This window comes from Chaetodon trifascialis, chromosome 24 (assembly GCF_039877785.1).
Source record: "Chaetodon trifascialis isolate fChaTrf1 chromosome 24, fChaTrf1.hap1, whole genome shotgun sequence".
Classification (NCBI taxonomy): Eukaryota; Metazoa; Chordata; class Actinopteri; order Chaetodontiformes; family Chaetodontidae; genus Chaetodon; species Chaetodon trifascialis.
In genome coordinates this window covers 7,525,919-7,553,846 of record NC_092079.1, presented here as the reverse complement: position 1 = coordinate 7,553,846, position 27,928 = coordinate 7,525,919, and the positions used below count along the sequence as shown (strand labels likewise).

The following is a 27,928-nucleotide window of genomic DNA, read 5'->3' as shown; positions in this document are numbered from 1 at the left end:
AACCAATGGATTCTTTCAGAAAAGACCCTCAATAACTGCAGCTCGTCTTGATACCACAGTCAATTACCAGATAAAAATTACAATCAGTAAAGAAGTGAGAAATAAGTCAAGATGGCAGAAGGATCTGGATCCAGTCCCAGTATCAACATCCGTTCCAAGAGGCCCAAAGTCACCAAGGACCAGGTTGTTCAAGGCGATGGGGTGGCAGTGCAAGAGCCCACACCGCCAGTTTTCATCCGTAAACTTCGTAAAGCAGCAGTAGGAACAGGTTGTGATATCCGACTGAGGGTGTCAGTGGCAGGATTTCCAAAACCCTTACTGACCTGGTACCACAATGACGAGCTCCTTCCTCCATCAGAAGCCCAAGACTCAGGGGGGCTCTGGATACGGGACTGCCGAACAAGCGATGCTGGCTTATACACCTGCATGGCGACCAATGAGCTGGGAGATTCAAGCTGCAGTGCTGTCCTGGCCATTATGGACCTTGGTGAAGGTAATCACACACAACTGACACTTAAAATGTATTTATCACAAAGACCTGAACCATGACGTTGGGTTTTCAAGCTTTTGTCTTATTTTCTTTGAAGCAGTTTAATGTTTGGTAATAGTTTCTTTAAGACGAAAAGGGGTCCTCACTCAGAGCAATTGTTGATCCAACAGTGTTTTGATCATCAGCCCTGTCTTCCATGTCTGCAGAACAGCAGTGGGAGATACTTAAAATTAGCTTGTGGATGGTAATAGATACTCAGATTTGTTGGAGGGGATAAGTGTCACCTGCCGATGCTTTCTATTAGCTGCACAGTTGAACCTTTGGGTGTTGTTTGTTGTGTTTGACTGAGTTGAGGAAGTTGGGATTTGGGCACCTGGTAAATTCGTTCATATCCTGACAATATGTTGCATCTCATTTAAGTCTGGAAACTTTTTCTACTATGGTGTGAATTTAAGTTGTTTTGGAGGCAAATTATTGTGGTACATTTTTGGAGGAACAGCAAAAGTTAAACAGGTTCATACTGAAAAATGATCCCATCCCACGGAGACATCTCTAACAGACTCAGGATTCGTGAGATTCATAAGTGTCATCTTAAGCCGACACTTACCAATTGATTAAACACTGAAACAGGAAAATAAGACCATTATCAAATTGTGAACTTAGCTCTGTGTTTAAAAAAAAAAAAAATCAGTCTATTTCTGCTGTTGCAGCTCTGTAACACAGTTTCGCTCGGGGTGGTCGTTCTGTCAACATAAATTCACTCAGCATAGCATGCAAGACATAAATAATCTTTTTAGAAAGGCTTCAGTAGAGCAGTCCTGTGTGTCCCATCCTCCCCACCGTCTTCACCACATCTCACTCACCTCTCTCAAACTCATGCATATCATTCGTCCTTACAATTGCCTCTTCAATGTATTGTATAACAACTAATTTAGTGCACATATGCTTTAGGGTCTTGCTCACGGACACTTCAGCGTGACGAATTTGAATGGACTGTCTATTTTTTTGCAGTTTGTCACCTCTGCCTTGCAGAAATAAGGACAGAGTTTGTCAGTGAAGCCTCTGTGGCTTTTTTTAACTAAACTCCCCTTCCCGCCTTGGCAACTAACTCCAGGGTAAGCATATTCCAGAGCCCTATATGTCATATATAGGTTTGCAGTGAACTTTAACTAGTTATTTAGGAATCACTTTCAATAAATTGTGTTTTCTCTGACAATAAAATACCCAATAACAAAACTCAACTCTTAGCACAGAAAACCCATAAATCAAGTATCATGGTCTTTCCAGTGCGTCTATCTTATTGAATGTTTCTGAAATATTTTTGGTTTAATTGCATTTCAGTTATATAGGTCTGCGACAGTGTTTGGGTGTTTAGTGCTCATTAGGGTGGCATCCACAGAAATGCCAGGACTCATGGTATCCCAGCAGAACATTGTAATGCAGTCTATAGAAGTCTATTGGACCGTCCTACACGCTGAAAAGTGATGCAAAAGCTGTACCCAATGGTTGAAAAGTGACGCCTAGGGGTTAGAACCAACGTGTGATGAGCTGGGAGTGAGAATGGGTTTGGCTGATCAGTGCAAATACTCATCTTGCGTCATCCATTTCAGTTTTCAGTGACGTCATTGCTGCGTGGATTTGATCATAGTCTTGTTGCCTTGGACTGTTGAGAAATTTGATGGTCCAGCTCTCATGTCACCAGCTCTCACACTATTAGCTGGCACGCATGGTCCAGCTGGCACAGCACTCAGCACCTCTCTGTCTCGCTTGGTTTTGATCTTCTCCCATCAATCCAGCGTCAGTTTCTACTCTTTGACCTCTGTTCCTCATTACCCATTTCTGCTCTTTGTTTCCTTCTTTCCTTCTGTGATTTAAATTGTTCTCACAACACAAGAGACACAAGGATACTTGCTACTTTTCTCCGTATGTCCAGAACTGGAGGTTTGACACTTTTAACCTAAAAGCAAAAACGTCCAATATTTGCCGTTGTAAAATTCTGGAACAATAAAAAATTTGTGAGACAGGCAGGCCTTGCATAGCAGAATAGGCCTGAAAATTCTATATGTAAAAAGAGATATATTCAGACTATTCGCAGAGGTTATAAGACTTAAAAACAGGACTGTATCTTTGGTTCTTGTCTATCTTTTGCAAAATGAGTGCTACTTGCAAACGGGTGAAAGGCAGCAAAGTAACAGCAATATTTTTCAGACAAGGTCCTGATTTCTATCCATTTTCTGGGGCCTAGCTGTCATACCATCTCTCTGACCTCTTCCTCCCTCTTACATCTCCCCTCCTCTCTCTCTCTCCTTGTGGTTATTTATGGCCTGGTATGTGCCGTGCTGACCAGGGGGCTCGTGCTCTAGTGATGTGTGGATGCCACCGGCCCCCTTCTCCAATTGCACCAGCAGACATCACAGATAATTATAGCATCACCACGGTCAAGATGCGGCGCTGTCACACTCAATCACGGTCAGCGTGATGAAAGAGAGACGCGGAGGGTGTGCTGGAGCGAGGGGGCGGGCATTGAATGCGTATTTGTGTGTGTCTGTTAGTGTGCTTTTGCGCACGTGTGTGTGGTTAGTTTAAATGGCAGTTCTGGCTGCTTTTGAGCATCGCTCAGTGAGTCAGACCGACAGTCAGTCCTGTCGCTTTAAGATATCACCCTGAGAGATCAGACCAACCAGAAACCAGAGTAGTGCTGTGTCACAAGTCTAGACTACTTTATTGACGTCACCCCCTGGCGTATAGCTTTTTATTAACATACTGTCAGGCATCTAAAGGCCAGAAAAGCAGTTTGATGGAAGCTCTGAAAAAAGCAGGGCAGCCGTCACCAGTGGTATTTTAAGCTACGTTTATAAGAGAAGAAGATCGTTGCATTGTGACGCAGGAGAATGAACAACATAACTTACAGTTGCTCAAAAGACAACATTTAAAAAAGGTCTTTGTTGCACCTTTAAAGCAGCGCTTTCCAGCCCCATGACCTCACAAGCTAAATCTGTGGGGATTTGTGGGGTGGGAATGTGATCAATAGGGTGGAAGAGCAGCCAAATATACATTTCTGCCACTTTTTTCAATTTTCAAAAACCCACATGAAGGTACGTCCTGTGATTTGCAAATAGGAAATTGTTTCATTTTAGGGGTCACATGCCAGACCAGGCAGAGAAACACAGCTTTCATCTCAGTTGCTTTTAAAGGTCTATACTTGTATTTACTTTGTTTTGGATAACTGTTATCGTGTCGCAACAACATGCAATTAAAAATTATATGATACGTTTAAACATTGAGGATGGAAGTGAGAAAGAGAGTAAAAGGTGGGAGGAAGAAGTTGTCGGGTTAAGTTGGTCTAGTTGGTGATGGAAGCTTGGAAGGAGGAGATTCAGTGTAGGGGAACTGTCTTTGGTGTTGCATCACCCAAGCCTGTTATAAACCGGTATCTGGAGAGGGAAGAGATTTTAGAGGTATGCAAAAAATTGAAAAGAGGTGATGACAGGATGTGTAGGTTGGGTAGGCAGGTGTGCTTGACAGCTGTTTAGATGCAGTCATTCGTTAGAGATGTAGTTTTCCAGTCGCGTAGAGCTACAATATGAATGCCAGAATGTCCATTACATCACCTGAAAGACATCTACAAGAGAGAGTGACAGGCTGACAGATTAGAACTGGACAGGACAATCAGCTCTAATAATACTTCAGACTGTGGTCAGTATTGTGATCTAAAATCCTATTCATATTTAGAGTACAATGAACTCCACACATGCAAAACTTGTTTTTCTCATGTATTCATTTAGTCACACAGTCTGAACTTTATTCCTAACTCGTTCAAGGCCACAGTGTAATTTTCACCTCCAGCTCCAAGGTTTATTAGCTAAACTGTCTGAATGGATCCACATCACTTCGACTGTGTCCCTGTAACTGTCTCATTGTCCCATAATGTATGTGTGGTTGTAGGATATCATTAACGGTGTGTTAAAACGTGTCAGCCTTGTAGTAGAGTTTCAAAACTCCCCGTAGTCCAAGCAGAGTGACCCACAGAGGACAGCAAAGGTCGTTTAGTGTGTTTAATCTCTTGCTATAGCTGTGTGTGTGTGCGTGTGTGTGTGAGGGGGTGTCTCTGAAAGGGGGTACAGAGGGAAAGTACAGTACAACCGTAGGGGTTGTACTGTGCAAGACTCGAAATAGACTGCTGAAGTTGGCAGTCAAAGTTAGGGAGGACTGGGGGAAGACAGGGAGAGGGCAAGAAAGGCAGACATGGGCTGAGGAAGATAAAGTTTTAAGGTCCAGCAGCCATCTTTAAGCGGTCTGTCCCCTGACCGCCCTCAATTCATGGTGCAGAGGAAAACATTTAAAGAACATCCAATTAAGAGAAGATGAAACGGCCTGTTTGAGTCATTTTGAGGAAGTTCCGTTTTTTGATTGAAAAGACTTGAGTCTTTCGGGCAGGAGCAGCCACCTCGTTGGTTTTTGAAGGACCACAGAAAGAATAACGAAAGCCATGTTGCGGAAGGAGCTGCTTGATGCACGGAAAGCTTTGAAAGGTGTTCGAGAAGGTGTGAGTGGGCCGAGGAGCAAGAAGCAGAGAGGTGAGTGGGAGCTCGTGTCGATACAGAGCATGTACTACTCAGGCATAAAATGGGTTGTTGGGGATCCTTTAGCAGGCTGAAGTCAGAGGAGGATCACACTGTTGCAAGGAATTGTAAAATGCATACTCAGTTAAGTGGAACAGCTGTAATGGAAGCGAAAACAAGGTAATACACTTGAGGCCACTATCAATGTTGCTTAATTGGATTCAGTTTGCGTCTCTTCTTTGCTTTGCTCTGTTTGACAAAGCCCCAAATATATTCATGGATAATGCTTTTTTGCAGGCTTTATTAAGTGGTGTTTGTGATATTTTTGCCCATGAATACTCAAGTTATGTGACGTTTTCTCTCAAAATTTCAATTGGATCACATTTAAACTACTTCAAAATGGTAATGAGATCATTTCCCTATTGCTTTTAGTCAAGCCTGGAACCAGCATGCAGTTATATTTTTCCAAAAAATACTAACTCTTGTGCAACCAGTCCTCATGTGAATGGAGAGATGACGGAAACCCCCTTCAACTCCATCACTCCATATGTAAACAATGGAGGTCCCACCCCCAAAGTCCAAAGAACAAGATTTGAAATTAGACTCCCGAAACAGATTGACAGGTGCATAAATTCACAGATTAACAGCTAAATCTGAGAGTTTTCTGATCCTTGTAAAGGTTTGCTTACATTGGTATTATGTTGAACAGATTTGAAACAGGCTTAACAAGATGTTGCATTAAGTGAAACTCTGCACTTATATATGCGAATGTGCAAAATACCTGAAAGTTAAGTTTGACAGAAAACCACAAAAAGAAAGAACTTCCATTTAAACTTGCAATGCCAAGGCTGGTAAAATGGCATTTTAAAGTTTCATGTCTTTAATCTCATTATCTTAATGGACAAATGTGCTGCAGTTGAACCCACTTGTCCACTCAGGCTGAGTCCGTTATAGACCATATGTACCATGGTGTTCCTGCCCTTGCCATTTCTCATTAACCCCGTCCTTGTGTCTGGATTGCGGCCGGCTTGCATTGGCATACTGGAGCAGAGATAATCTATAGCTGCTTGATGATTTCACATTCTCTAAATATTACCTTCAAGTGGATTAAGGATACAGTACAATTAATTAGGTTCTCTATTCTCACGAGGCAGCTGAGGCAATATGTGAGGCTAAAGCCAACGCTGTTTCCGTGGTGTTTGGTCTGGCAAGGGGAGTGTTTGTGTTCCATCCTGCTGGTACACGGTCATTCACAGGAACCCTCAGGGATTCGGTCAGGATTAGGTGGTAGGATCAGATTGCAGTGTGACTGTCAACATTCGCCACTGTCATGTGGGATTTCCAAACCACCTCACCATATGAACTGAAGCGATGTACCACCACTCACATTTGCTTCTGAGGGGTTTTGGGTGGCAAATAAAGAAGCGTCAGCTTTATTACAGTTTGTCCTCCTTTGTTCAGATGCTGCCAAAAGAGACCGTTTGAGGGTTTTTGTTTGTTTTTTTTTGACACACCTTTACTTTTCTTATAACTCTCATATCCAAAGCAAAACGCTGAACAAGTGCTGGCACTGAGTATAGATGCCACCTGAGTGTTTTGTGGGTATGATGTGGATGAAACTCTCCAGCCTGTTGTAAATTACAGCCAAGATTTTCTTTTGGAGCATTCTCCGTTTAGACACCATCATGTGATTTGGTTCATTATCTCAACAGTTTTAAGAACACAAGACTATTTCCCAAACCGCTGTGTTGAAATATGACTTCATGGTTGGTTTATGAGCAGGCTTTTCTTGGAGCAAGACTGGTTTCAAATGTAAAGGAGGCATACGTTATATGGAAGGTCTGGTTTGATATGACAAGACTTGGTCTGCTTTGAAAAACAGAAACAGTGTGATGACAGTGTGGTGTAACAGCAGCAGAATCTGTTTTCCATTACTGAGAGATCATGCCAGACTTGCTGCTGATAAAGCTGTATGCCTGGAAAGCATCCATCAAGGCTGCTCCACAGAAGCAGCCTCTGTCACAAAATCAATGGGTTTCCGTGAAGCCTGCTTACTCTGTTGTTGTTTTAAGCTAATTAAACTAGTGTATCCTCCAAATTGGACTTGTCCAAAGTCTTTCTAATGCTCATTCGGGCTCTGTAATTTCTGTGTTGCGATCATACACAAGTCTAATTTGCATCCATTGGGCCGCTACAACAGAGATGTTTAAAATCTGATTCTATAAAGGAAATAGATCCATGTTTTGTTTGCAAAGGCTGTGGAGGTCAGTAAGTAGAATTGGTTTATTTCCTGCATTATAGTGCAGGTTTAAGCAGTGCAGAGAACATTGTGGCCTCCTGAACCATCAAAAGAGACCAGAGTAAGATAAATGACATGCACCAATAAAATCTAATCAGCTTCTCTTAATGGCTGATATTTGATGATATCCCAGCCAGAGGTTGGTTGAAGCTGAGTTGATTTGGCTTTCAGTGAGCATGCAAGAAAAACCCTCATGAGAGATATTTCCAAGCAGCATGAAATGGAAGCTTCACCACATATCGGGCCTGGATGATGGTCATGGAATCTTGTATTATGATGGGCTTATTGATCCGGGGGCGTTTGAACTGTTACTTGGGGGTGTATCCCATATCACGCATAAAGCATTGGTATTGATTGCTGCACTTTCTGCTGGACCAAGTGCCTCTCACTGGTGATGGATGGAGGAGGAGTGCGAGGCGGGCGAGGGTGAAGAGAGGGAGGTTTGTTAAAATAACAATTGCAAACTGCAATCTACTGAATCTAGATTTGTCTTTAGTGAAAAAAGATGACGTATGATGTATAAACTTGACTCTAGTTTTTAAGATTAAAAAAACACCATTGAGGCTGGGTGATAATCATCAAATAAATGGAGAAGGATTGAAAAGAGCTAATGATCAGAATCAAAATCATTCTCTGGGCAAACCCTGATTCACGAGGATTAAATCTCACATATTGATTCTGTGTTTACAAGGCCATAAACATTAAGTTGCCTCACTTAACACTAAAAAGCCCATTGTTCAGCGAAGCAAGTCGAACAGGAGAGCTGTGCTGAAATATAGACAAGGGTTCTGGGTGTTCAGTCGGCGGGGGAGGTCTGGGTGTAATTATTTTTAGATTCATTAGATGGAGGTGGTGCGGGGAGCACAGATGTGTCTCACAGAACAATTAGTGTTTGTCAGAGTGCGTATTAGAGATCAAGAGAGGTTTGAAGGAGGAGGTGGATAGATGGTGGCAAGCAGTCACATATTCTCGTCATGTTTGCTCAACAATTCACACATCCTGCATGAGAGCGTTCCACAATAATCTCTTTGTCTGACTTACACAGGCCTCTATGTGCAAATAGATATCAGTATTATATCCATTATTTCAAGGGAGGGAAATAAGACAATAGTGGAAGAAGGTGCCAACCTGGTAGTTCCAATTTCCTGAAATGTGCCAGATATTTTGAGACTAACGATGGATTAAATGGCTAAATGTGATGGAAATGTGGTGCTCTTTGCGAAGACCTAACAGAAAATTATGTCCTGGCTGAGTTCCCCCTCAGCCCTACAGAGCGTTTTAGCATCTTTCAGCTCATTGTTTTGATGCAGGAAATTTGTCTTTCAGTACAAAAGCTCCAATAAACCACCCCTTGCCAAGCATGTAATGGCAGACAGACAAAGTTAGCAACCAGCTGGCGACCGTTATGGAGCACTTAACAACTAAAGAGATGAATGCTTCCCTCAGGAGTTGGTGGAGGTCAAATAAATGCTAAAAGCAAGGTGAATATCGGGACTTTCTGTGCATTCATAGGGTGGCCAGAAACACAACTCCAAATGAATACTGTTTGTGAAAGCTAGATGACTCTTTGTGAATGTGTTTATAAGGTGGCAGTACGTTAATGTTGCATTTACAACTCCTCCCACTGCTCCAAGCGACCAAAAAAAAAATCAAGCAATGCAAGTCTAATTGACAGATCACAATTTTCACAACTATTAGGTAATTGTTCATCATTTATCGCGAAAAAAATGTGCTTGTTCTGAGGATTTCCTGTTTCTGATGACATATGTGTGTTTTGGATTGCTGATGGTGCTAAAGACGTTGCACAGGGCTCTGGAAAATTGCAACCAGCATTTTGTAGTGTTTTTACATAATTTAATAGACTAAATGTTCAACTCTGAGCTTGAACTGCAGCTGCTTCTTGTTGTGCATCTGATATAAGTCACATGCATCATGCTGTAATCCACAGAAAATGTTTGCTCCTCCGGTGCAAACAGCCCTCGGCTGCTTGAGGCTGTGGCAGCCTTGACCCTATCACTGGTTAAAGCTAACAGACATGGAATATAGATAAATAATTGATGGCTTATGGGTTTTGCTGAGGGCTGCTACGTTCCTCAGAGAGGAAAACAAAGAAAACAGGAGATTAGAGTGGGAGTAGAGGGGTGTCAGGATTTGGTTTTGTTTGCATTCAAGAGGCTTGCACATATTTAGAATTTCAGGAAAACATCTTTCACTCACCCTTCCCCCTTCTGTAATGTGTAGCCATTTCATCCCCTTTATCCTATCATCTGTGCCTCTTCCTTCATCTTTCTCCCCTGCTTTGTCTCCTCCCTCGTGAATTTTTCCCCCGCCAACCTCTCCTGCTCTCGCCTCCACTCTCTGCACTCCATCTCCTCTCTTTGTCTGCTCTCCTCTCTCTTTCTTCCCCCGCTGACTCCTCTCTTTGCCTCAGTCTTGCTCTTTTGCCGCCGTCGCTCCTGCTGCTCAAGAAAAAAAAAAGTCAACATGCTCTGTTTAAGCCAGTTGTTTTCTTCCTCGTTTTTGTTTCCCCTCCTCCTCTTACCCTCAACTCTCATCACCGCAATCAAGACCAACACACCCCTTATGCTCAGACTTCCCACCCCCGCCTCCTCTTCTTCTGAGTGTGCTCTCGATTGGAGCAGAACGGGCAGACGAAGGGAGCTGGACAAACCAGCTGAGAATTACCCCTCCAAAGGCAACGTCTACGTCAGATAGGGACGCTGTTCACATCAGCGGATGCACACTCAGACACAAAGACACCTGGCTCCGGCTTATTTGCATCTTCTTTCTTTCTCTCTCTCCCTTTCTCCCCATCTTGCTGCCAGACTGGAGAGTAAACACACCCACGCACAAAAGGCAGCTGAATCCTGTTTTGAATCTTGATTTTTTTTTTTTTTTTATCCTTTTTGGTTGATGCCACACCCTGGGCTTATTTGGCTTGTAGAGATGTTTTTGTGAGCTCATGCCACAGGTAATCTCACACGCTTGACAGGAAGCACTGCTTAAAGAGATGAAGAAAATCTGGTCCAAGAAGAGATTTCAGGTGAGTTTGCTCCTTTTTGGGAAAAAAAAACAAACTGCGCTTAAAGATGGTGTTATTAAGCTTTATTCATGTTGTTTTTCCAATGAGATTAATAGCTTTTTACATATTGGGATGTCATTGCCACACCCTTTATCTGATAACGTGATCCAAATGTGTTTGTGACAGATAACGGTGGTAAAAGAAACATTTTAGGAATATTCAACAGGGATTGCATTCATTAAAACCGAGCACCTCGGTTTTGTTCATCCAGGAAAATGCTAAAAGAGAGAAAGTGTGACTAGGACAGGAGATGCTCGCTGTTTTCTGCTTCTGTTGCCAATTATCTGTCGACAAATTGAAGACAAATTAGGACAATGCAACAAAGAAAGTCAGCCCAGGAAAACTCTGGTTGCCAGGTAGAAAAATGTATTTTAGTGTAATATGAGCAATGAAAATTCTCACACTGATACAGAAATAATCGACTTCACGTCATCAAACAGTCTCAAATACATATCTTGCCTTGGTCGTCGTGACAGTTTTGTTATATAATAGGTCATTCTTATAACAGGTTTCGCAAATTTGGAGCGGATGAAAAGTGTGTCAGTAGGCTACACTCCATGGAGACATGAGAATCAGGGCAGCCAGTCACAAGGGCTACGAAGCAAGCAAGCAGCGCGCAGGAAAAAGCTGATTTCTGATGGTCGCTTTGCCTCCTCTGAATTCTGCATCAATATCAAACCCTGGAGACTTGTTCTTTTGCTTCCAGCAGCAGATTTGTGAGAATAATGCTGGTAGGATTTGGATTAGATCCATTGAATTTTTTTGAAGTATTTGCCAAATGCAGCCTTTTGAAACGGTCTGTGGCTGGGTTTTGCTGATATGATTGCCTTGAGGCCCTAACAATGGAGATCACGACAACGATGGAAGCTTCTAGTGGAGTCTGTCAACCAGCAGTTACCACCAGGCAACAGTTAATCAAATTGCCTGACACAAAAACATCAACCAATGGGGAGTGCACAGCAAACGTGGGGGGAAAATAAATGTGAAATGAGTCATTTCACTTTGCACTTTTGCCACTTTTGCTTTCTGTGCGTTGCAAAGCAGTGAGTCATTCTGAGGAGCTCTCCTTGCCGCTGATTGACAGACTGTCCAAGAAGCAGTTTTACCAACTGCTTCATCAGCAGAGGACACTTACTCAAACACAGCCTGGAGAGTTTGTCAGAAATTCATCTTTATTACAGATATAGTGGCCCGAGAATAATATCACAATATGTCAGGATATTTCTGCGATAGTGATGTTCTTGAGGTGTTGCTATGCTGGCCGGTGGAGATTGTCCGCTTGGTTTAGCTCTTCTTGCAGAATTCTTGGGGGTGCTTCTGCTTGAGGTGGTGAAATAAGTTTGTTGTATTGCCCCCTTTTGATGTTCCAGTCTTCTCGCACTTCTTACATGTTATGCAGTTTGTTGTGTTTCTGACCTTTTGTGACCGCGCTGCCTCCACACTACTGCCGTCACTCCCCTTTTTGGCACCAGTGCCTCCGCCGTGCAGCCTGTAGCAGTGTCACTTTCACTTTCAGCCATGCTTGTTGTTGCCGTGCGTAACGTTATGACATCATTATGCCAGCAAGTCGGAACATTGCCAATATGTCACCGGTAATTTTTCGATGGCGTCAAAAATGACGCCGATATTACAGTGAAGGACATCATATGGCATGCCCTTACTGAGCGATAATTCAACATCGTTTGTCAACCCTTCTCCATTTGAAACTTACAGTGATCTGATGATATGCTACAACTTTTCAGAAGCCTGCATTGTATAGCAATTGGAAGTAGAATTTTCAGCCAGCCATTTGTGAAATGTGCGGCTGTCACAGTTCTCAAACTGGTGTAATTGGTGTAAATTTCTTTCATGAAATGGGTCCAGCTGAAGCTCCATACATTCTTTTTTGATTACATATTGTCATGTCACTGTGATAGAATAATTTCAACTCGAAGGTACCACCTCTCAGTCCAAATAGAGCCAGCTCCATTCGTGATGAGGACTGGGAGAAAGCTCCAAAAACGAGTGCGCGTCCTGATTATTTTGTAACACAACCTGTTCCCAAGGTCAGAATGAAGTACCGCGCTCAAGAAATGTACCTGCAGCTGTCACGATATCGAGTGTTTCCTGCCACACAGTTCCCAACTCTAAAGGTTCACACATTGTTTGCATGATGACATTTCCTCGTGCACAAAGGCGATTTCTAAACAAGGACAAGTCCAGCATGGTTAAACGCTGCTGTTCACACCTGGGTATGACTACAGCAGTACTTTTGGGCTGAAGGGACCTTTGCAGTTTGCACTCTGGTGTTTTGTGTAAAGCAGAGTCTTTGCTTGTGTTTACTGTTGAATAATGTATTGTACTCTGTATCTTGTTTCAGAGGACTGGGCATTCCACACGGACATTTGGCAGATTTACCCATGGTGTGTTGTCAGTATGAGCTTTACACCAATTCTACTCTAGTTCTGTCGTAGTCTCTTCTGTGATTTTCTGTTACAAATCTAAACTGTTGCCACTGTATGGTTTTCTCAGGCCTTTTCCCCTTGTTTTTGTTTTTGTTTCTGTTTTAGCTTTTGACAGCATGTGCTTCACTTTAATTTACTCCTGTAATAACTCTTTTATATATTAAAGTTGCTGTTGTAGAACATCTGTATTTCTTTAGTCTATGTATTTACTGCTTCACTGCTTACAACAAGAGTGGGTTTTATTATTGTACATCCACCCCCACAAAGCAATATTTTCCTAATCACGCTGTTACCTCTCTGCATAAAATCCTTGAGTGAATAATGTCCGGCCTCGATGGCTTGTGATATAATATTTGGCAATATTTGCGCAATCTAAGCCAAAACCAGAGGCTTGCCGTACTTGACTCCAAATCATATTCACATTACAATACAAGCTATACAGTATGAAATATATTCCCTCATTATTACGTTGCTGAGTCGATTTCCCTCGCCTGGCGTGCAAGCCGTTTCACTCCATTTGGTACAGACGGGTGGATCTACATACCCACGCCCAGGAAGGAGCGCACACGCTGCTCGCAATGTAATGAGCTAATGGTGATTGTTCATGTTACAGTGGCTTTCTTATCATTAGGCGGAACCTTCCGGAATTATCTAATCAGGATCTGACTTGATGTGAGGCGCAATGAGGTGCAACCTATTTTGTGGTTGTCGTCCTCCTCCTCCACGAGCTCTCTAACCAGTAAACATATCTGTCAGCCACCCAGCAGTTTGGCTGGTGATTTTAGACTCTAATGGGTACGAAGAGGATTGGTCGTGTGGGTGAGAGAGATGCTGGTTTCCATAGTAACGGTGCTCTCCCGTCTGCCCTCTCTTGCTGCCACTATGGAAGCGAAGTTTTCCGCTCCTGCCGAAAGCAAAGCTATGGTAAACCTGCCTGCCTTGATTCATCTCCGGTTCACTCTTCTTTGTCCTCATCCCATCCGTCCCTGCACGGCCTCATGTGTTCACCCTGTGATCTCAGCCACAGAGAGGTGGTCTCAGGCGGTTTGTGTTGACCCTGCCTGTGGTTTCTGTTTCGCCATCCTTTTCCTTTCGTTGTGTTTTCATCCTCCTCGAGAAACCAGTGCTCCTCATCATATTTTATTTGACTACACTTCCACCACGCCCCCGCATTTGTCGCTTCTTCTCGTGTTTTTGAATGTTTCTCGTGAAATCGAGACCGCAGTCAAATGAATGTTGTCCATCTTTCTTCCTGCAGGCACATGGCTTCTCTCTGACTGTGTCTCATTTTCATTTTCTTCTTCGCACAGAAATATCAGTTCATGCTGTTTCATGGGTGCTGATCCTTTGAAAAGCTCACCCAGTAATCAACTCATAATTTTGAAATCGAGTCAAATTTAAGTTTATATTCATAATGTGAAAAATAAATCAGCCTTAATACCTGCTTTTGTGACATCATTAGACCTTTCTTTGTGCTTCATTGAAGTTTAAAGCTGCTTTGGTTAAGAAGCACTGTGATTTTGTCACGTGGCATGGCTCATATTTATAGTTGTTCAAAATGGAATAAAGTAAAAATAAAAGGAACAAAGTGACTGGTCTAAATAAAGAAACTAAGCTCACCCTGCTGTTTTGTGACCAAAGTCAAATGGATCCAAACCCGAGGGAAGAGCATCTACACATACCCTCCCCTCCATGTATCAGCCATGTATTTTTATAAGCCGCAGCTGGCTTCATGTCACGCTTGAGCTTCAGCCCATTTATTTCACTCCGGGGGCTCTCCGCGGCTCTTTCCAAGGACCCATCAAACTCTGTGCCGCTAAGTAAATGTGAAATGTCATTTTCACCGGGACTCTGTTATTGTTTTCAGCCTGCTCTTCTCTTCCACCTCAATTTGTTTTTCCTGAAATTCCACCTTCGTTCTCCATCTTAACTCACCTCTGTGTTTTACATCTCTTCATTTCAGACTCTGAGACCACAGAGGATGAGACCACAGAACCTCAGATGGAAACCAAAGAAGGGCCCGGGAGGCACCAAGACAAGAGTGGACGGAGAGGACCTTCAGGTATTACACCGAAAATCGCACTGATGCTCGGGCACAATTTTAGCACTTCCCAGATTAGCTCGTCACAACTGACATTTCAGTGTCTCTTTAAATGCATATTTTTATAGTTGCAAAAAGATTATACAGCAAAAAGAATGTGCAGCATGCACATTTTCAGCAGCTCTTTAAACCGTATTTATGAGGTGAGTATGATTTACTGCAGCACCAACATCGCTGCCAAAAACACACTTCCACAAAATTATGATTCAATGCACATTGATAGATTTAATGGAGGGTTGTTATCAGCTTGGCCAAAGACGTGCCTTGGATAAAATCCGATATGGCAGAATGCATGAATCCCTCATGGCGTGATGCAACTGTGTGACACACTGCCCTAGTTTCAAGCAGGAAACCTGTCTCAGGTCTGGATCTGACTGTGTGGCTCCACAGGGAACACACAGCCTCGAAAACTGAGGCCGGATAAATGATGCTGAAGCTAATGGCACCGTGTGTGTATTGTGCTTTGCCAGAATTCACTAAGGATATAAATGTCGAGCGTTAAGTTTAAACTGAGCTGCGTTGGTCATGAGATGGAGCTTTCAGTGCATTCAGTAAGTGGATGCTCAGACACACTCAGTAATTTGTTATTATATGAGACTTGTCATGCCATGTCGTCAGCTAGATTTCATTTCCACACTGTTTAAACTGTTGACATGCAGGTTTGGAGATCTCATTGGCTCACTGATCAATTGATTGACCAAAAGAATCACAGGTAGCTGTTTCGGTGATTCATCATTTGAGTTCTTTTAAGCAAAAGTGCCGAACATTTGCTTCTCCGGGGTGAGGACTTGCTCTTTTTCTCCATTTTATATCTTTGTAAAATGAGTATTTTTTGTGGTTTGGACTGTTGATCAGACAGATATTAACAAGATTATTCAAACAAGAGAACTAAAACGATTATTTTATCAAGCTTAAAGACAAGGAGGGGCCAAAGAAAGATCTCTTAATGCAAACAAAAAAGGATTTCATTGACTGGCAGACCTTAAACAATCATAACCTAACGAGCTTTTTCCTGTCAGTGTTGCACAGGAAAGAATTCCTGAAACAGTATTTACTAATTTGCTGAAGCGGTGCTGCTGCATTGGCGTCAGAGAACCTGCATGCCCTCACCATCCATTCCTAACCAGGCAACAAGATGTCTGAATATAGATCAGAAATATTGACACCTTTCTCCCGTAACACAAAGAAACTTTATATTCTTCCCTCGCTCGTACACAGTGTTTGCACTTTCCAAGCTTTCGTGTTGGCGGGCTGACTACGCCCTCATCACGTCCCTCTAGAGACAAGCAACAAAAAAAAAAAAAAAAAAATAGAAAGAGAATATCAAATGAGGGAGGGATGAGGTGATACATCATTTGTTCTCTTCAAGGAACAGACTCTGGTTGCCTCAGCTGCATGCAAAAACTAGGATGCCTCGTTGAAAACAATGCGTTTTCTTCCTGAAGAGAACATTCAGGTTTGCGTCCCTCCAGATGGACGCCGTTTAGATCCTGTGGACATGTGTGAGAGAAAATTACACTCTCCATTAGCTTCAAAACGCAGCACTAAAAGCCTGTTCTGCAAGTGAAAATGCAACCCGGTTGGCTCACAGAGAAATGAAAGCAGCATTTTGAAGCTCAATATGTCAAAGCCCTGAAGTGTGTGCTCGATGAAACGCCTCATGAGGAAGTGATATAGGCTGCTTTCTGATTGTGGCGCTGAGTCAGTATCATTTGTAATTGCAACAGGAGTCTGTCGTTTTACATCCTCGACACCATCGCTGTTTCAAGGTTTCCGTCGTGCGCCGGAGATGCTGACTGCTCTTTCTTTTCGCTGCCGAAGCATTCCTGTCTGTTGCTCATCACTAAAATGTCAGTCATTACCTGATTTGCGATGGGGGAGGATCTCTTTAAGTGGTGCACGCTCCGCAACGTAGCCCTCACACTTTCCGTTTCATTTCCTGTTTTTAAGCAATCAATACACTCTTTATCCATCCGATCCTTTTTTTCTTGTACTAAACGATGTCTGTTTTACGTCAGGTTGTTTTCTACCAGCTCAGGGTTTTTGCTCCTTTTATCGATGAATCCTTCAGTTGATTAGTTAATCTTCTTTAGCATTTTAGTTTGAGTACAATCAGGTATTATATACATAACAAAGACATTAAAACAAAGTATAAGCCTCGATTATGCATAATTTCTTATTTAGTATATGCCTCAAAAATTACAGTCTATAGAGGGAAATCTGGAAATTAAATTCAGAGCTTCGGGGTGTTCCAATACGATATTCAATTCACAAAAGGTGTGACTTTAAACAAAGATAGACTTAAAGGTTTAATACACATGATCCACCTTTCCATAATTCATTAAAAAGTCTGACAGTTGATTGACCTTTCAATTAACACGATTCAAACGTATTAACAAGGCTTATCTTCCCATCTGTCTGTCTCATGGAATATCACCAGATTTATCCTTTAAGACCAAAACCAACAATGAATCGATCCTAACTGCCTCTGTACCAAAGCCTGCTTTATCTTTTTCCTTCTGCGCCATAGAGCCCCGTTGTTGGACAAAAACTATTAAAAACACATCAGTGAGTCACACTGTTACTGTGGATGACATGTTCCTTCATTACAATGGTCGCAGGCACTGCAGTTTATTTTGAGTCAATCCCACATGCACAGTCCTGCTGTGCAGTGGAAGAGGTCCTTCAGCATGTAGTCATAAAGGTGCACAAGAAATAGATTAGCTTCTTCACGAGGAACCAGTGGGCTCAGGTCTGAGAGGAACAGATGAGGTACCTCATACAGACAGGCATTTTTGGTTTTTGTCTTTTCATTGAATTTGCTGAGAATAATATCAGCCTTATCCTGTTATTCCAACCACCTCTGCCTGTAGTTGAAAGGCATTGATGTTTCTTTGTCATATGTGATGGCTAAACTTTCATCTCCCTTCTCTCTCTCTTTTGTCTCCCGTCCTTCTCCAGGTGAGGGAGGAGGGATGATGGACTATAACCCAGATGCTTCAGATCGCAGGGCGACCCTCCCTGGCGCCTATGACCCTGTGGTGGAGCGAGAGCTCCGTGCTCTGGGCTCCCGCCCTCCGGGGCCCCACTTGGACCCCACAAACCCAGCCAGGCAAGCCCTCGGCGGGGGTCCCGCTGAGGGGGCCCCCCCTGTCCGTCACTTGGGTGTGGAACCACTGATCCGGGCTTCTCACGCTAACCTGGCCCGACCTGTTCAGGGGTCAGAGGAAAGTGTTTCTGTAGGCAGCGACTACTATGGGAGCATGTTCAGCCTCTACAGAGGGAGAACATTTTCTATGCCGTTATAGCACATGGCATTTCACTTTAAGGACTCCACTAAAAACAAGAAAGACTGGCCACAATCCCCAAATTGCAAAGAAAACTGACACATAAGACAAGACATTATATCCTCCATCGACCCAACTCACAAAAATTGTATTCCATATGTTATAAGTTACAAAAGTGACTCATTATTTTTACTCTTATTTCATATATTCAAGCTTTTTTCATACTTTTATTTTGATACCACGCTTTCCTTTGACTCATTGCTTTTATTGCTGTGAGTGTGGTTTGCTTTCAAGTTTTAGAAAGTGTCATTAATATTTCTTATAGCCATTAGAGAGGACACAATGGTACGATCTGCTAATATGTATTATTCAGCACTTCTGAAAACTGTGATTACTCTTTTTACCCACTGCATGTTTCCTAGAGCAGCCCCTCACTTTTGGATTAACACCACGTCTTTATAGGTTTGCTGTGGCATGCATGGGTTGCTGGCTTTGATCCAAGCTAATATTAGCATGAATGTTCTCACAAAGTAATGATCATGTGATTTGCAGGTTCTTTTTAGGCATGATGTTTTTGTATTTGAAGTTAAAGCAGGGGTATTTTTCTGGCATTTTGTAAGAGCTCATGTTGTAAATCTGCACTTTTGTTGCTGCAACATGCCTACAATTTCCAATTATTACTGTTTTTAGAGTGTCTTCCACTTCACCACAGTTTGATTCAGTTCCTTCGAACTTCTTAAGAAATCTTACATGTGGACAACATCATTTTATTTCTATTCCTTCCTCTGCCATCTCATTTTACACTGTCTACCATGTTGCTCTCTGAAAATGAGACACAAAGAGCACAGACAAAACACAAGGAACTCACTGGTGAATATGAAAAAACAAGACAAAATGAGAGTTTCAGCTGCTTTGTTACTCGCCAAACACCCACAGCAACTGCACTACAGCTCTAACTTCACTCCTCCATTTCCCCTCAATCCTCACACCTCTAGGACTCAAACAGCTGATGAATCACAGAAGCCCCACCCCAATGCCCCCCTGTCTGCTCCCCTGCCACCTCCCAGTACACACAAAAACAACATCAATACCCCAAACCAAGCCCTGGATAAAACCAAACCTTCAGATCTCCAGTCTTATAAGACAGACCAGGCATCAACTGTTAACAGTGCTGTCATGACACCCAAACTGGCTCGTGCTGGGCCCAAGATCTTTGACAAGGTCCGTGCTTTTGAGGAGCGAAGGGCTAGTGCGGATCTGCTGGGGGGCGTCGGATCTGGATCAGCATCTGGTTTTGGACGAGCAGCTTCCTTCGACTTGGATGACAGCGGAAAGAAGAAAGACGGCCCCAGCAAAGAGGATGACCGAATCCTGCAGGGCGCAGCCCACAAGAGGGCGGCGTTCAAGCAAAGGGCCTCTTCTTTAGAGGACAAGACGAGCTACTCCCAGAGGGTCCAGAGCTACCAGAGCAAGTTCGCCGAAGAGCTGCAGAGGATCAAGAAACTTGTGGGGAAACCAAGTTTGAAGAAGGCATATTCCACTGAGCAGCTGTCGCAGAAAGAGAGGCTGACCACGGGGAAACTGGAGCCCATCCCTCCCCAAGTGGTTCAAAAGTTGGAGGCGAGGGAACGAGCGGTGCAGGACGGAAAAGTTGGGGAGAGGGAAGGGAGTAGCACATTAGAGATTTCTCTGCAGGCCCAAGGCAAAGGTCTGGGGAGTCAAAGTAACAACCCTGAAAAGCGTAAGATGACACAGCCAGATCCACTGGGGAAACCAGTCGATAGCTCATCACGAGGAAGCACAGGGAAAAGCTCTGTTACCATGGAGACAGCACCAGTTCACCAGTTACCAGGACAACCATTGCCAACAGCCACAAGGACAAGCCTCACCAGGTTTGGAGATTATCTTTCCTGGTGAATTTGTGTACTTTTAAAATCATAATTACGTGTGTCTTGTGTATTTGTCTTTGTAAGATTCACTATTTCACAGCAGTGGATGCAACATTGGAATTTTTACACTGCTTGAATATTTATTCCAAGATTATCAGTATTACGTAACGGTTTTCTTGTCCTTGCACACAGGGAAACCCAACAAAGCTCTCCGGCAGCTGACAAAGACGCCACTGTTGCCACATCTCAAAAATCCTCCTTCAGAGATGTGGGGACGGACTCAAAGAGGGACACAAAGATGGACAACAAAGCAGACCCTCGATCGCCAAGCCCGCATGGAAAGAGAGCATCCCCAGTAACTGTGAGGGAAGCCGGGTCCCAGTATCCACCCAAGCCCCCCCGGCTCACCCCATCACCCACTCCTTCCATCAGTCCTCTCCTGAAAAGGAGGAAGGCGGAGGTGGGTCGGACGTCTCCGGCCTTGAAAATGAACATCCCCACTATCCTGGTGGAGAATGAACCCATGGAGATAGAATGTGTTGCAGACAGGGATGAGGGAACCAAGGCCAGGCGGAAAGAGGGGAAAGTTCGTAAGAGCAAGAAGGTCCGTTCTGTTCAACCCAGGTCTCCAGAGGAAGGTAGGACATATTTTGTGATGATTGTTGATGAAGTGCTTTTGTAAAAATTGAGCTAATTGAGTTAAATTAAGCCGAAACAAGCAGCAGCCACCAGGGACGAACGTTGAAGCCAATGCACAACTGCGTCATGAGGCAGTTCCCGTAATGGCCACAAGCTGTCACATAGCAAACATTTATCTCACGTGACTGATTAGCTGTTTCCGCTCGGACACAAGAGGAAGAAGAAGCTGTTGCTCCAATCAAATGTGATGCAACCTTCCTCTCATTAATGCATGAAGCTCGCCCTCTTCTTCTGCAATGGCTGTCAATATGTTATATATTTGGGGTATGTTTTCCTTGATTGCAAGGTTTCTCAGACAATGCCTCACCGCGCTGGCTGCTGTTTGCATGTCCCAGCTCGTAAGGGTCTGTTCTGTTGCCCAGATTTTGGGTTTTGTGACACCAATAACTGAACCCAAACTGCCACTGTCAAAGTGTCCCTTCAGAAATCTACATTGTAGAAGCTAGATTCGTGTTTTTTTGCCTGGATTTTGTGAATTAACTTCCTTTAAGTATGTGAAGTAGTACTTTAGCTCATTTAGCCTGAGTGAGTGTTTTCCAACCTGCTGTAGGGGTGGGATCCTCCAAGGCTCAGGGGTCCTGAAAATGATAAACAAATTGATAAAAGCATTTGCTTTTTTTCTTGTGAAATACACAGGAGATGAAAATTAGTGAGAGATTCAACATTCTGACCCCATGTGCAGTATTTCAGTCTCAATATAAAGCTTTTAATAAGGTCTTTGTGAAGGGTTTTATAAGCAGTGCATTGTTGAATTCTCTGGAGTACAGGGTCCTCTTTATACCATTTCCTCATGAAAGTCAGTTAGTTCATTAGGATTTAGCCTTTTATAAGCTATGAGCTTATAGAGGTATCTTTTTTGGTGGGTCTTTTCTAGTTTTTAAACAACAAACAATCCAAAACAAGGGTGAACACACAGCCGAAACATGCCAAAACATGTCTTTTAAAATCCTAATAAACTTTAAGCACTTTTCGCACTGACCTGTCGTTTTCAGGGGGCTCATCTGATGACTCCTACCTGTCAGCTGATGAGGAGCCAGGCGAGGGCCCACGGTTTGACAGGCCCCTGGAGGACACCACGGCATCCATCGGCGCCGAGGCCGTTCTGAAATGTGTCGTGACGGGGAGCCCGCCCCCGACAGGTACGGCTCAGAACATGCTGGAAACAGTTTGTTTTGTGTTTAATTTAAATGAAGAAATGAAAAATCACATTATAACAAATAGACAATACTTCAAGATTCCAGCTGACATTTAATTTTAAAGATAGTATTTGTTTCACCAGTAATGACTGTAGCTGTATTTTAATTAATAAACTTTATTTAATTAATTCCTTATTATTTATATTAACTCTTTTCTTAGGCCTGAACTGACTGAATAAATACTGCGAGTAGTGCCTTCCTGGAGCAGAAAACACAGTTTTTATGTGGGCAAATAAAATCTGTCAAATCTGTTTAAAAACCATCTTTTGAAAAATCTAGATGTTTTTCTGCAGGAAGAGCAAAACCAGTGAGCTGTATTCATTACACATCTTACTAAGGTGGATTGTGCTATATCTGTTTTTTCTGTGGGAGGTTTTAATGGGTGTTTGTCATCTGTGTGAATGTGTTTTTTTTCTCTCTCTGCCTCCTCAGTGACATGGAGGAAGAATAATGTGGAGATACGGAGCGATGCCCTCCATGTGGTTAAGGCCGAGGGTGAGAAACACAGTCTGGTGATAAAGCAGATGAGGCCGAACAATACAGGGTCATACTGCGTTACAGCTGTCAACCCCGCGGGCAGAGCATCTTGCAGCGCCACGCTCTATATCCAATCAGGTGAGACGAGGCCCGAGATGCAAGGATATCCCTGCATGTAAAGGGATTTGCCTTTTAGATTTGGTGCTGCAGCGACACATTTACAAGCATGTAGCACCAATTTAAATGAAGACAGAGATGTTGAGACACATGAAAACAACAGTCTCCTTGAAATACATGGACATGTTGACTCACACACAAACTCGCTTTAATCCACTGCCAGCCCTCCTCCGCCTGACATTCTGTCTTAATGACTACAAAGGCCTGCTGAAGCTCAGCATCCCGACCGGGGCTCCTCGCTTGCAGCGATATAGTTGCCATGGCAACCCATTAATTCTTAACGGCGCTGTGCTCCCCTCAGTGCGGATTGAAAACGCAGGCCTGCCCCGTCACACAAAGGTCTCCTGAGTCTTAAAGGCAGGCATGGCATTCAGGATCGGGAGTAAACAAAATAAATATTACTTTTTGGAAAAGATTTCTGTTACAAATGCGCCTGCAGTGGATGTGTGCGTTTATATTGTACGGTGTGTGTGAACGGCTTGTACCTCTCCCACAGTGTCGATTCAGCTCATGTAAATGCAACCTGCACTTCCCTGCTTTTGTCAACAAATGTGAGCGAACACTCCGGTACTGTCTCACCAGCAGCGCGGGCCCTGTGTTGCCATATTAGGCCAGCGGAGTCTAACTTGCAGGAGTATTTTTAGACGCCCTCTTGTTCGCTCAAGTAATTGCAGTCTGCTTTATGTCCCTGTGTGAGATTACTGCTGCAATCATGGAGTTTTTCATCTGTCTAGATTTCACGCCACAGGGCTCAGATTTGCAGTTGTCAAAATGTGGTGGGGGATTGTGTGAGTCATTTCAGCTGGTTTAGCTGGGAACAGAGGGGCTTTGGCAGGGTACGCTATAATAGAGAGAGAGAATGATGTACACGCAACAAAGGATGTCAAAGCTCAATGTGGCGAGGGAGATTAACACTGCATTCTTTCATTTCTACATAAAACATCAAATAAATTCACAACTCTCCAGCCGTTTATTCAGTTTCTATCATTTGACAATACCACCAGCCTCCGTGGAGTCTGGTTAAAGAAACAAAAATTCACCAGAACTTCAATGAAGCGACACAATATTCGACTTCCCAGATAGTCCTGTGTGAGCATCAGGATGTCAGGAATGTGAGAGAGCATGGACATGAGGGTGATGGTAAGCAGAGGAGAGAGCAGAGGATGAGACTGAAAAGCAAGGTTAGCTGGCTCAGACTATGCAGCAGTTGTGTAAGAGTTGGCAGGTTTATGTAAATACTCCCGGGAGTTATCCCCTGGTGCTCAGACGCTGCTCAGAGATGTGACTGTAGGTAGGTTATTTTATTATTTTTCCTTTTTAAAAACAGCGTGGTGACAGTTCGTTGGAATCCCTCCCTGCTGAAGCAGAATAATTTGTGTTTTCCTGTAAAGAGGAGATTTCTAAATCTCATGTTTTATTGCTGCAAGTCATTCCTTACATACATGTTTCGGTTTCCATGTGTTTTTAGCGTCATTCGCATGTGGACGAGCTTGTTTTTGACTTTTTCCATTTGCACTTTACAGCAGATGATCCTGCTTCCTTCCTCCCTTTTCCAGTTTAGCAGCACTTAAGCACATTCATCTGGCCACTCTGCTGTTGTTTTCTCCTCAAAGGAGGACATGTTTTAATTCTGCTCCGCTGATGGGTATTATTCATTTCCAGTTGTCGCGGTGTTATCTACTTATGTCTGAGTTTTAGGTTGGACAGAAAAAGTGAGGAGCAGAGTTGAAAAGAAAGCAGCAAGGCATTGAAAGAAAGATAGCAGAATGTGAAGAGAGGTACTGTATCGCTTTATTCTTCTCTATCCAGCGGTGAATTAATTCTGACTTTAGTCGAAGCTGCCAGCGGTCCAGACACAACGTCTGCTCTGGAGCTCCATGGGAATAAGCGAATGATTGGGTCAGGGATTAAGGGATTAATTCATTATCTGTTCAGTTATGGTCACTTCAGAGAGGTCCCTGTGCTCTGTGTGTGTATGTGGGTGCACGTGGCAAACTCATATCTAACTCCTCGCTCTGTGTTGCCAACTGTTCAACTTGGCAAAGATATTTATCTGGAGAAAAGCAAGCAAAGACTGTAAACATCAGAGCCCTGACAGACTGTTCCCATGGAAGGGTTTAACGAGCCACCCTATGCCGTGTTAACCATATTTCAAAGAGATTGGCACTTAATTACGCAAATTAAGAAGTGTGCGAATCAGAGTTGACTTTATCATGAACCCAAGAAAAAGTGAATTAGGTGTCACTGATGTCTGCTTATGCTTACGCCCAGCAATCACTCTCTGTTTCTGCCAGAGCCAACCCACATGCAATGTGGGAGACCGGCCGGGGCCTTGGAAGTCAGTAGTCCGACCCAGTCAGACGAGGAGTATCTGAGCCCTCAGGAGGAGGCGATGGAGCTCGGGGACTCACCTGCTCCGAGTAAAAGAGTCCACTTCAAAGAACCTCCCTCATTTCAGGTAGGAGGGTCTCACAGGCAAAAGCTCGACTTGTTTCTCAAATCTGATCTCTACGTCTGACTGGCCAGCAGCATTATTGATCCATATCACCAATACTGACCCAAAACAGTCAGCCAGAGGCCAGATGGAGGCTGTGGAGAATATATAAGATATAAGGATATATAACTTCATCACACCATTGTCAGAAAAGGACGAAGAGGTTGATGAAGCCAAATTGGGTGATGTCATGATGTGATGTGTCAGTTTTGAGTCCGATTTTATTGCATGAACTGAAACACACCTTCAAAATCCAGGCTTTCCTCTTTATTTTGTGGTTATTTGTGTTTGATCATGTTTGAAGTTGTTTTTGTGTTGGAATTAGGGCTGCAGCCAGCGATTGTTTATGCCAGTCATTTATTTTCATTATCAATCAGACCTCCGTTTTTTTAAAGGTGGCACCATGTGACCAGGGGGTAACTGAGGGTCAAGATGTCGTCATCTCAGTGAAGGTCAGCGGGCAGCCCAAACCCATGGTTTATTGGTAAGACACCTTTCCTGAAGGCCTTATTGCAAACACATGTCTTCCTAGACAGCTGAGGCCATTACCTCAACCCAAGGTCACTGTTCCCTGTTACACACACACACGCACACACACACGTCCCTCTTTTAAACACCTGAGTGCTGTGACAGCCACTTCATATTGACCCAGGTTGAAGGACAGAGTCACAGTGAAGACAGCGGGACGCTTCACCGTGCGAGAGACAGACGACGGCAGCAGCGAAATGAGAATCGGCTCAGCTCAGAGGTCAGATGCGGGCCTTTACGTCTGCAAGATCATCAACGAGTACGGAACCAAGCAAGCGGAGTGCAGAGTGGAGGTCAAAGGTAAGCGATGAAGAATTGAATCTGTCGAGTCGAATCACATTGTAACAAGTGTCTCTGAGGGTTTCCTTCTTGCTCTTCTTTCTATGTTTTTAGCGGCGGCACAAACGGCGCTGAGAATCAGCAGGGAGGTAAAAGATGTGGCGGTGAGGGCCGGAGAGTCGGCCATGTTCGAGTGTCACATCACAGGACCTCCAGATGTCGACGTGGACTGGCTGTCCAATGGAAGGCTGATCCAGCCGGCGTTGCTCAACTGCAAAATGCACTTTGATGGCAAGAGGTGGGTTTATGTGTTCTGCTCTGCTCTGCGTCTTTTGAACTCTTTATTGCATTAGTGCGGTTTTGCTGAACAGTGTAAATAAAGGCTTTTTTGAGTGTATGAGAACATGTCCAGACTGGGAGAGTGTTGGCTAATGAAATCCCTTTGTCTGCTCGTCTTAGATCTCCAAAATCCAGTAATTGTCTAAGATTATCTGTCAGTTTTTCACGAGTTGTGTTGTTTTATCTTTCAGGTGCCGTCTGCTGTTGAATTCAGTACACGAGGATGATAGTGGAACGTACACTTGCAAGCTGAGCACTGCCAAAGGTGAACTACAAATGCTTTTAACCTTGTTGTTTAAGAGAAAAGAGAAAACATATATTCATATCTGTTTTGGTTCAAATCTATGAATATACAAAAGTTGCATCCTTTTCTGCCTTTTACCATTTAAAATATCAGCAATCACTCAACAGATTTTTATTCCAACTTGACCACATTTAATTCATTTACAGAGGAGTTGACCTCAAGTGCAAACCTGAAGGTCACCCCATCCAAGGAGCCGCTGTTTACCCGTAAGCTGGACATCCTGGAGGTCATCGAAGGTCGTACTGCCCGGTTTGACTGTAAGGTGAGCGGCCTACCTGCTCCACGAGTCACATGGATGCATTTTGGTAAGAATCTCCAGTGTTGTGTGGTTTTCTAGATAACTCACAGCTGTGAACTCCTCAGGGGAAATGATTATATTCCACTTCGTGTCCCTTCAGAGACGAGAGTGGAGGAGGGTGATGATGTTCGCATCTTTCAAGAAGGGGGTCGTCACTCGCTTGTCATCACCCACGTGAGCAGCGACACAGAGGGCTTCTACACAGTGGTCGCTCAAAACGTCCACGGACAGTCTGAATGCACCGCGGAGCTCTACATGCAAGAACCTCGAGCAGCCATCACCTCGCACATGTAAGAGAAACGATTCATATGGAAAACATCTCTTTGAGCCGCTGTCAGGATAACAGTCAGTGGAGACATTTTTGTTTTGGGAAAATCCTTCGAAAAGAGTGAAGGCACACGGCAAAAAGAAAATGAAGCCATCAGTCTTTTGGTGTGCGTTGTCAGATTTTTAAAAACAGTCTCTCCTTCCTTCCTCCAGGTCCAAGCTGGAGAAGATGCCATCCATCCCCGAGGAGCCGGAGGTGCTGGAGAACGAGGTGGAGAGGAGGACCATGCCAGACTTTGTCAAACCTCTGGCCGACGTGGAGGTGATTGAAGGCAAAGAGGCGGTGCTGAAATGCAAGGTGGCGGGCCTGCCCTACCCGACCATCGGCTGGTACCACAACGGCAAGCGCATCGAGAGCAGCGAAGAGCGCAAAATGACCCAGTGTAAGCAAAGAGCCCGATTACAAACCAAGCAAAGCCATTATTGGGGCGAGATAGTTGAAACTTGTGCATCTGTTCTTCAGACAGGGATGTCCACAGTCTGGTCATTCGGAGCGCATGTCACGCCCATGGGGGCGTCTACAAGGCCGTCATCTCCAATAAAGTGGGCAAAGCAGCCTGCTATGCACATCTATACGTCACAGGTAGAGAAGGATTAGTCATTGATGCTACAGTTGAGAAAATCAAAGAATTTTAATGTAATATGAATTTATTTAT

At 43.7% G+C, this 27,928-nt stretch overlaps 1 protein-coding gene across 1 annotated transcript in view; it reads left to right on the top strand.

Annotated features, from left to right (window-relative positions):
* The first annotated feature begins 78 nt into the window (after positions 1-78).
* Positions 79-27,928, top strand: part of spega (striated muscle enriched protein kinase a) — a 44,689-nt gene continuing 16,839 nt past the window's right edge. Inside the window, exons 1-16 of the mRNA XM_070994230.1 lie at positions 79-493; positions 14,841-14,939; positions 17,940-18,090; positions 19,261-20,157; positions 20,347-20,792; positions 21,846-21,992; positions 22,482-22,664; positions 24,998-25,161; positions 25,593-25,681; positions 25,850-26,025; positions 26,119-26,302; positions 26,535-26,608; positions 26,794-26,952; positions 27,046-27,235; positions 27,426-27,655; positions 27,736-27,855. Of these exons, the coding sequence (XP_070850331.1) occupies positions 112-493; positions 14,841-14,939; positions 17,940-18,090; positions 19,261-20,157; positions 20,347-20,792; positions 21,846-21,992; positions 22,482-22,664; positions 24,998-25,161; positions 25,593-25,681; positions 25,850-26,025; positions 26,119-26,302; positions 26,535-26,608; positions 26,794-26,952; positions 27,046-27,235; positions 27,426-27,655; positions 27,736-27,855 (3,691 nt within the window). The 5' untranslated portion in view covers positions 79-111. The remainder of the gene's footprint in view (positions 494-14,840; positions 14,940-17,939; positions 18,091-19,260; positions 20,158-20,346; positions 20,793-21,845; positions 21,993-22,481; positions 22,665-24,997; positions 25,162-25,592; positions 25,682-25,849; positions 26,026-26,118; positions 26,303-26,534; positions 26,609-26,793; positions 26,953-27,045; positions 27,236-27,425; positions 27,656-27,735; positions 27,856-27,928) is intronic.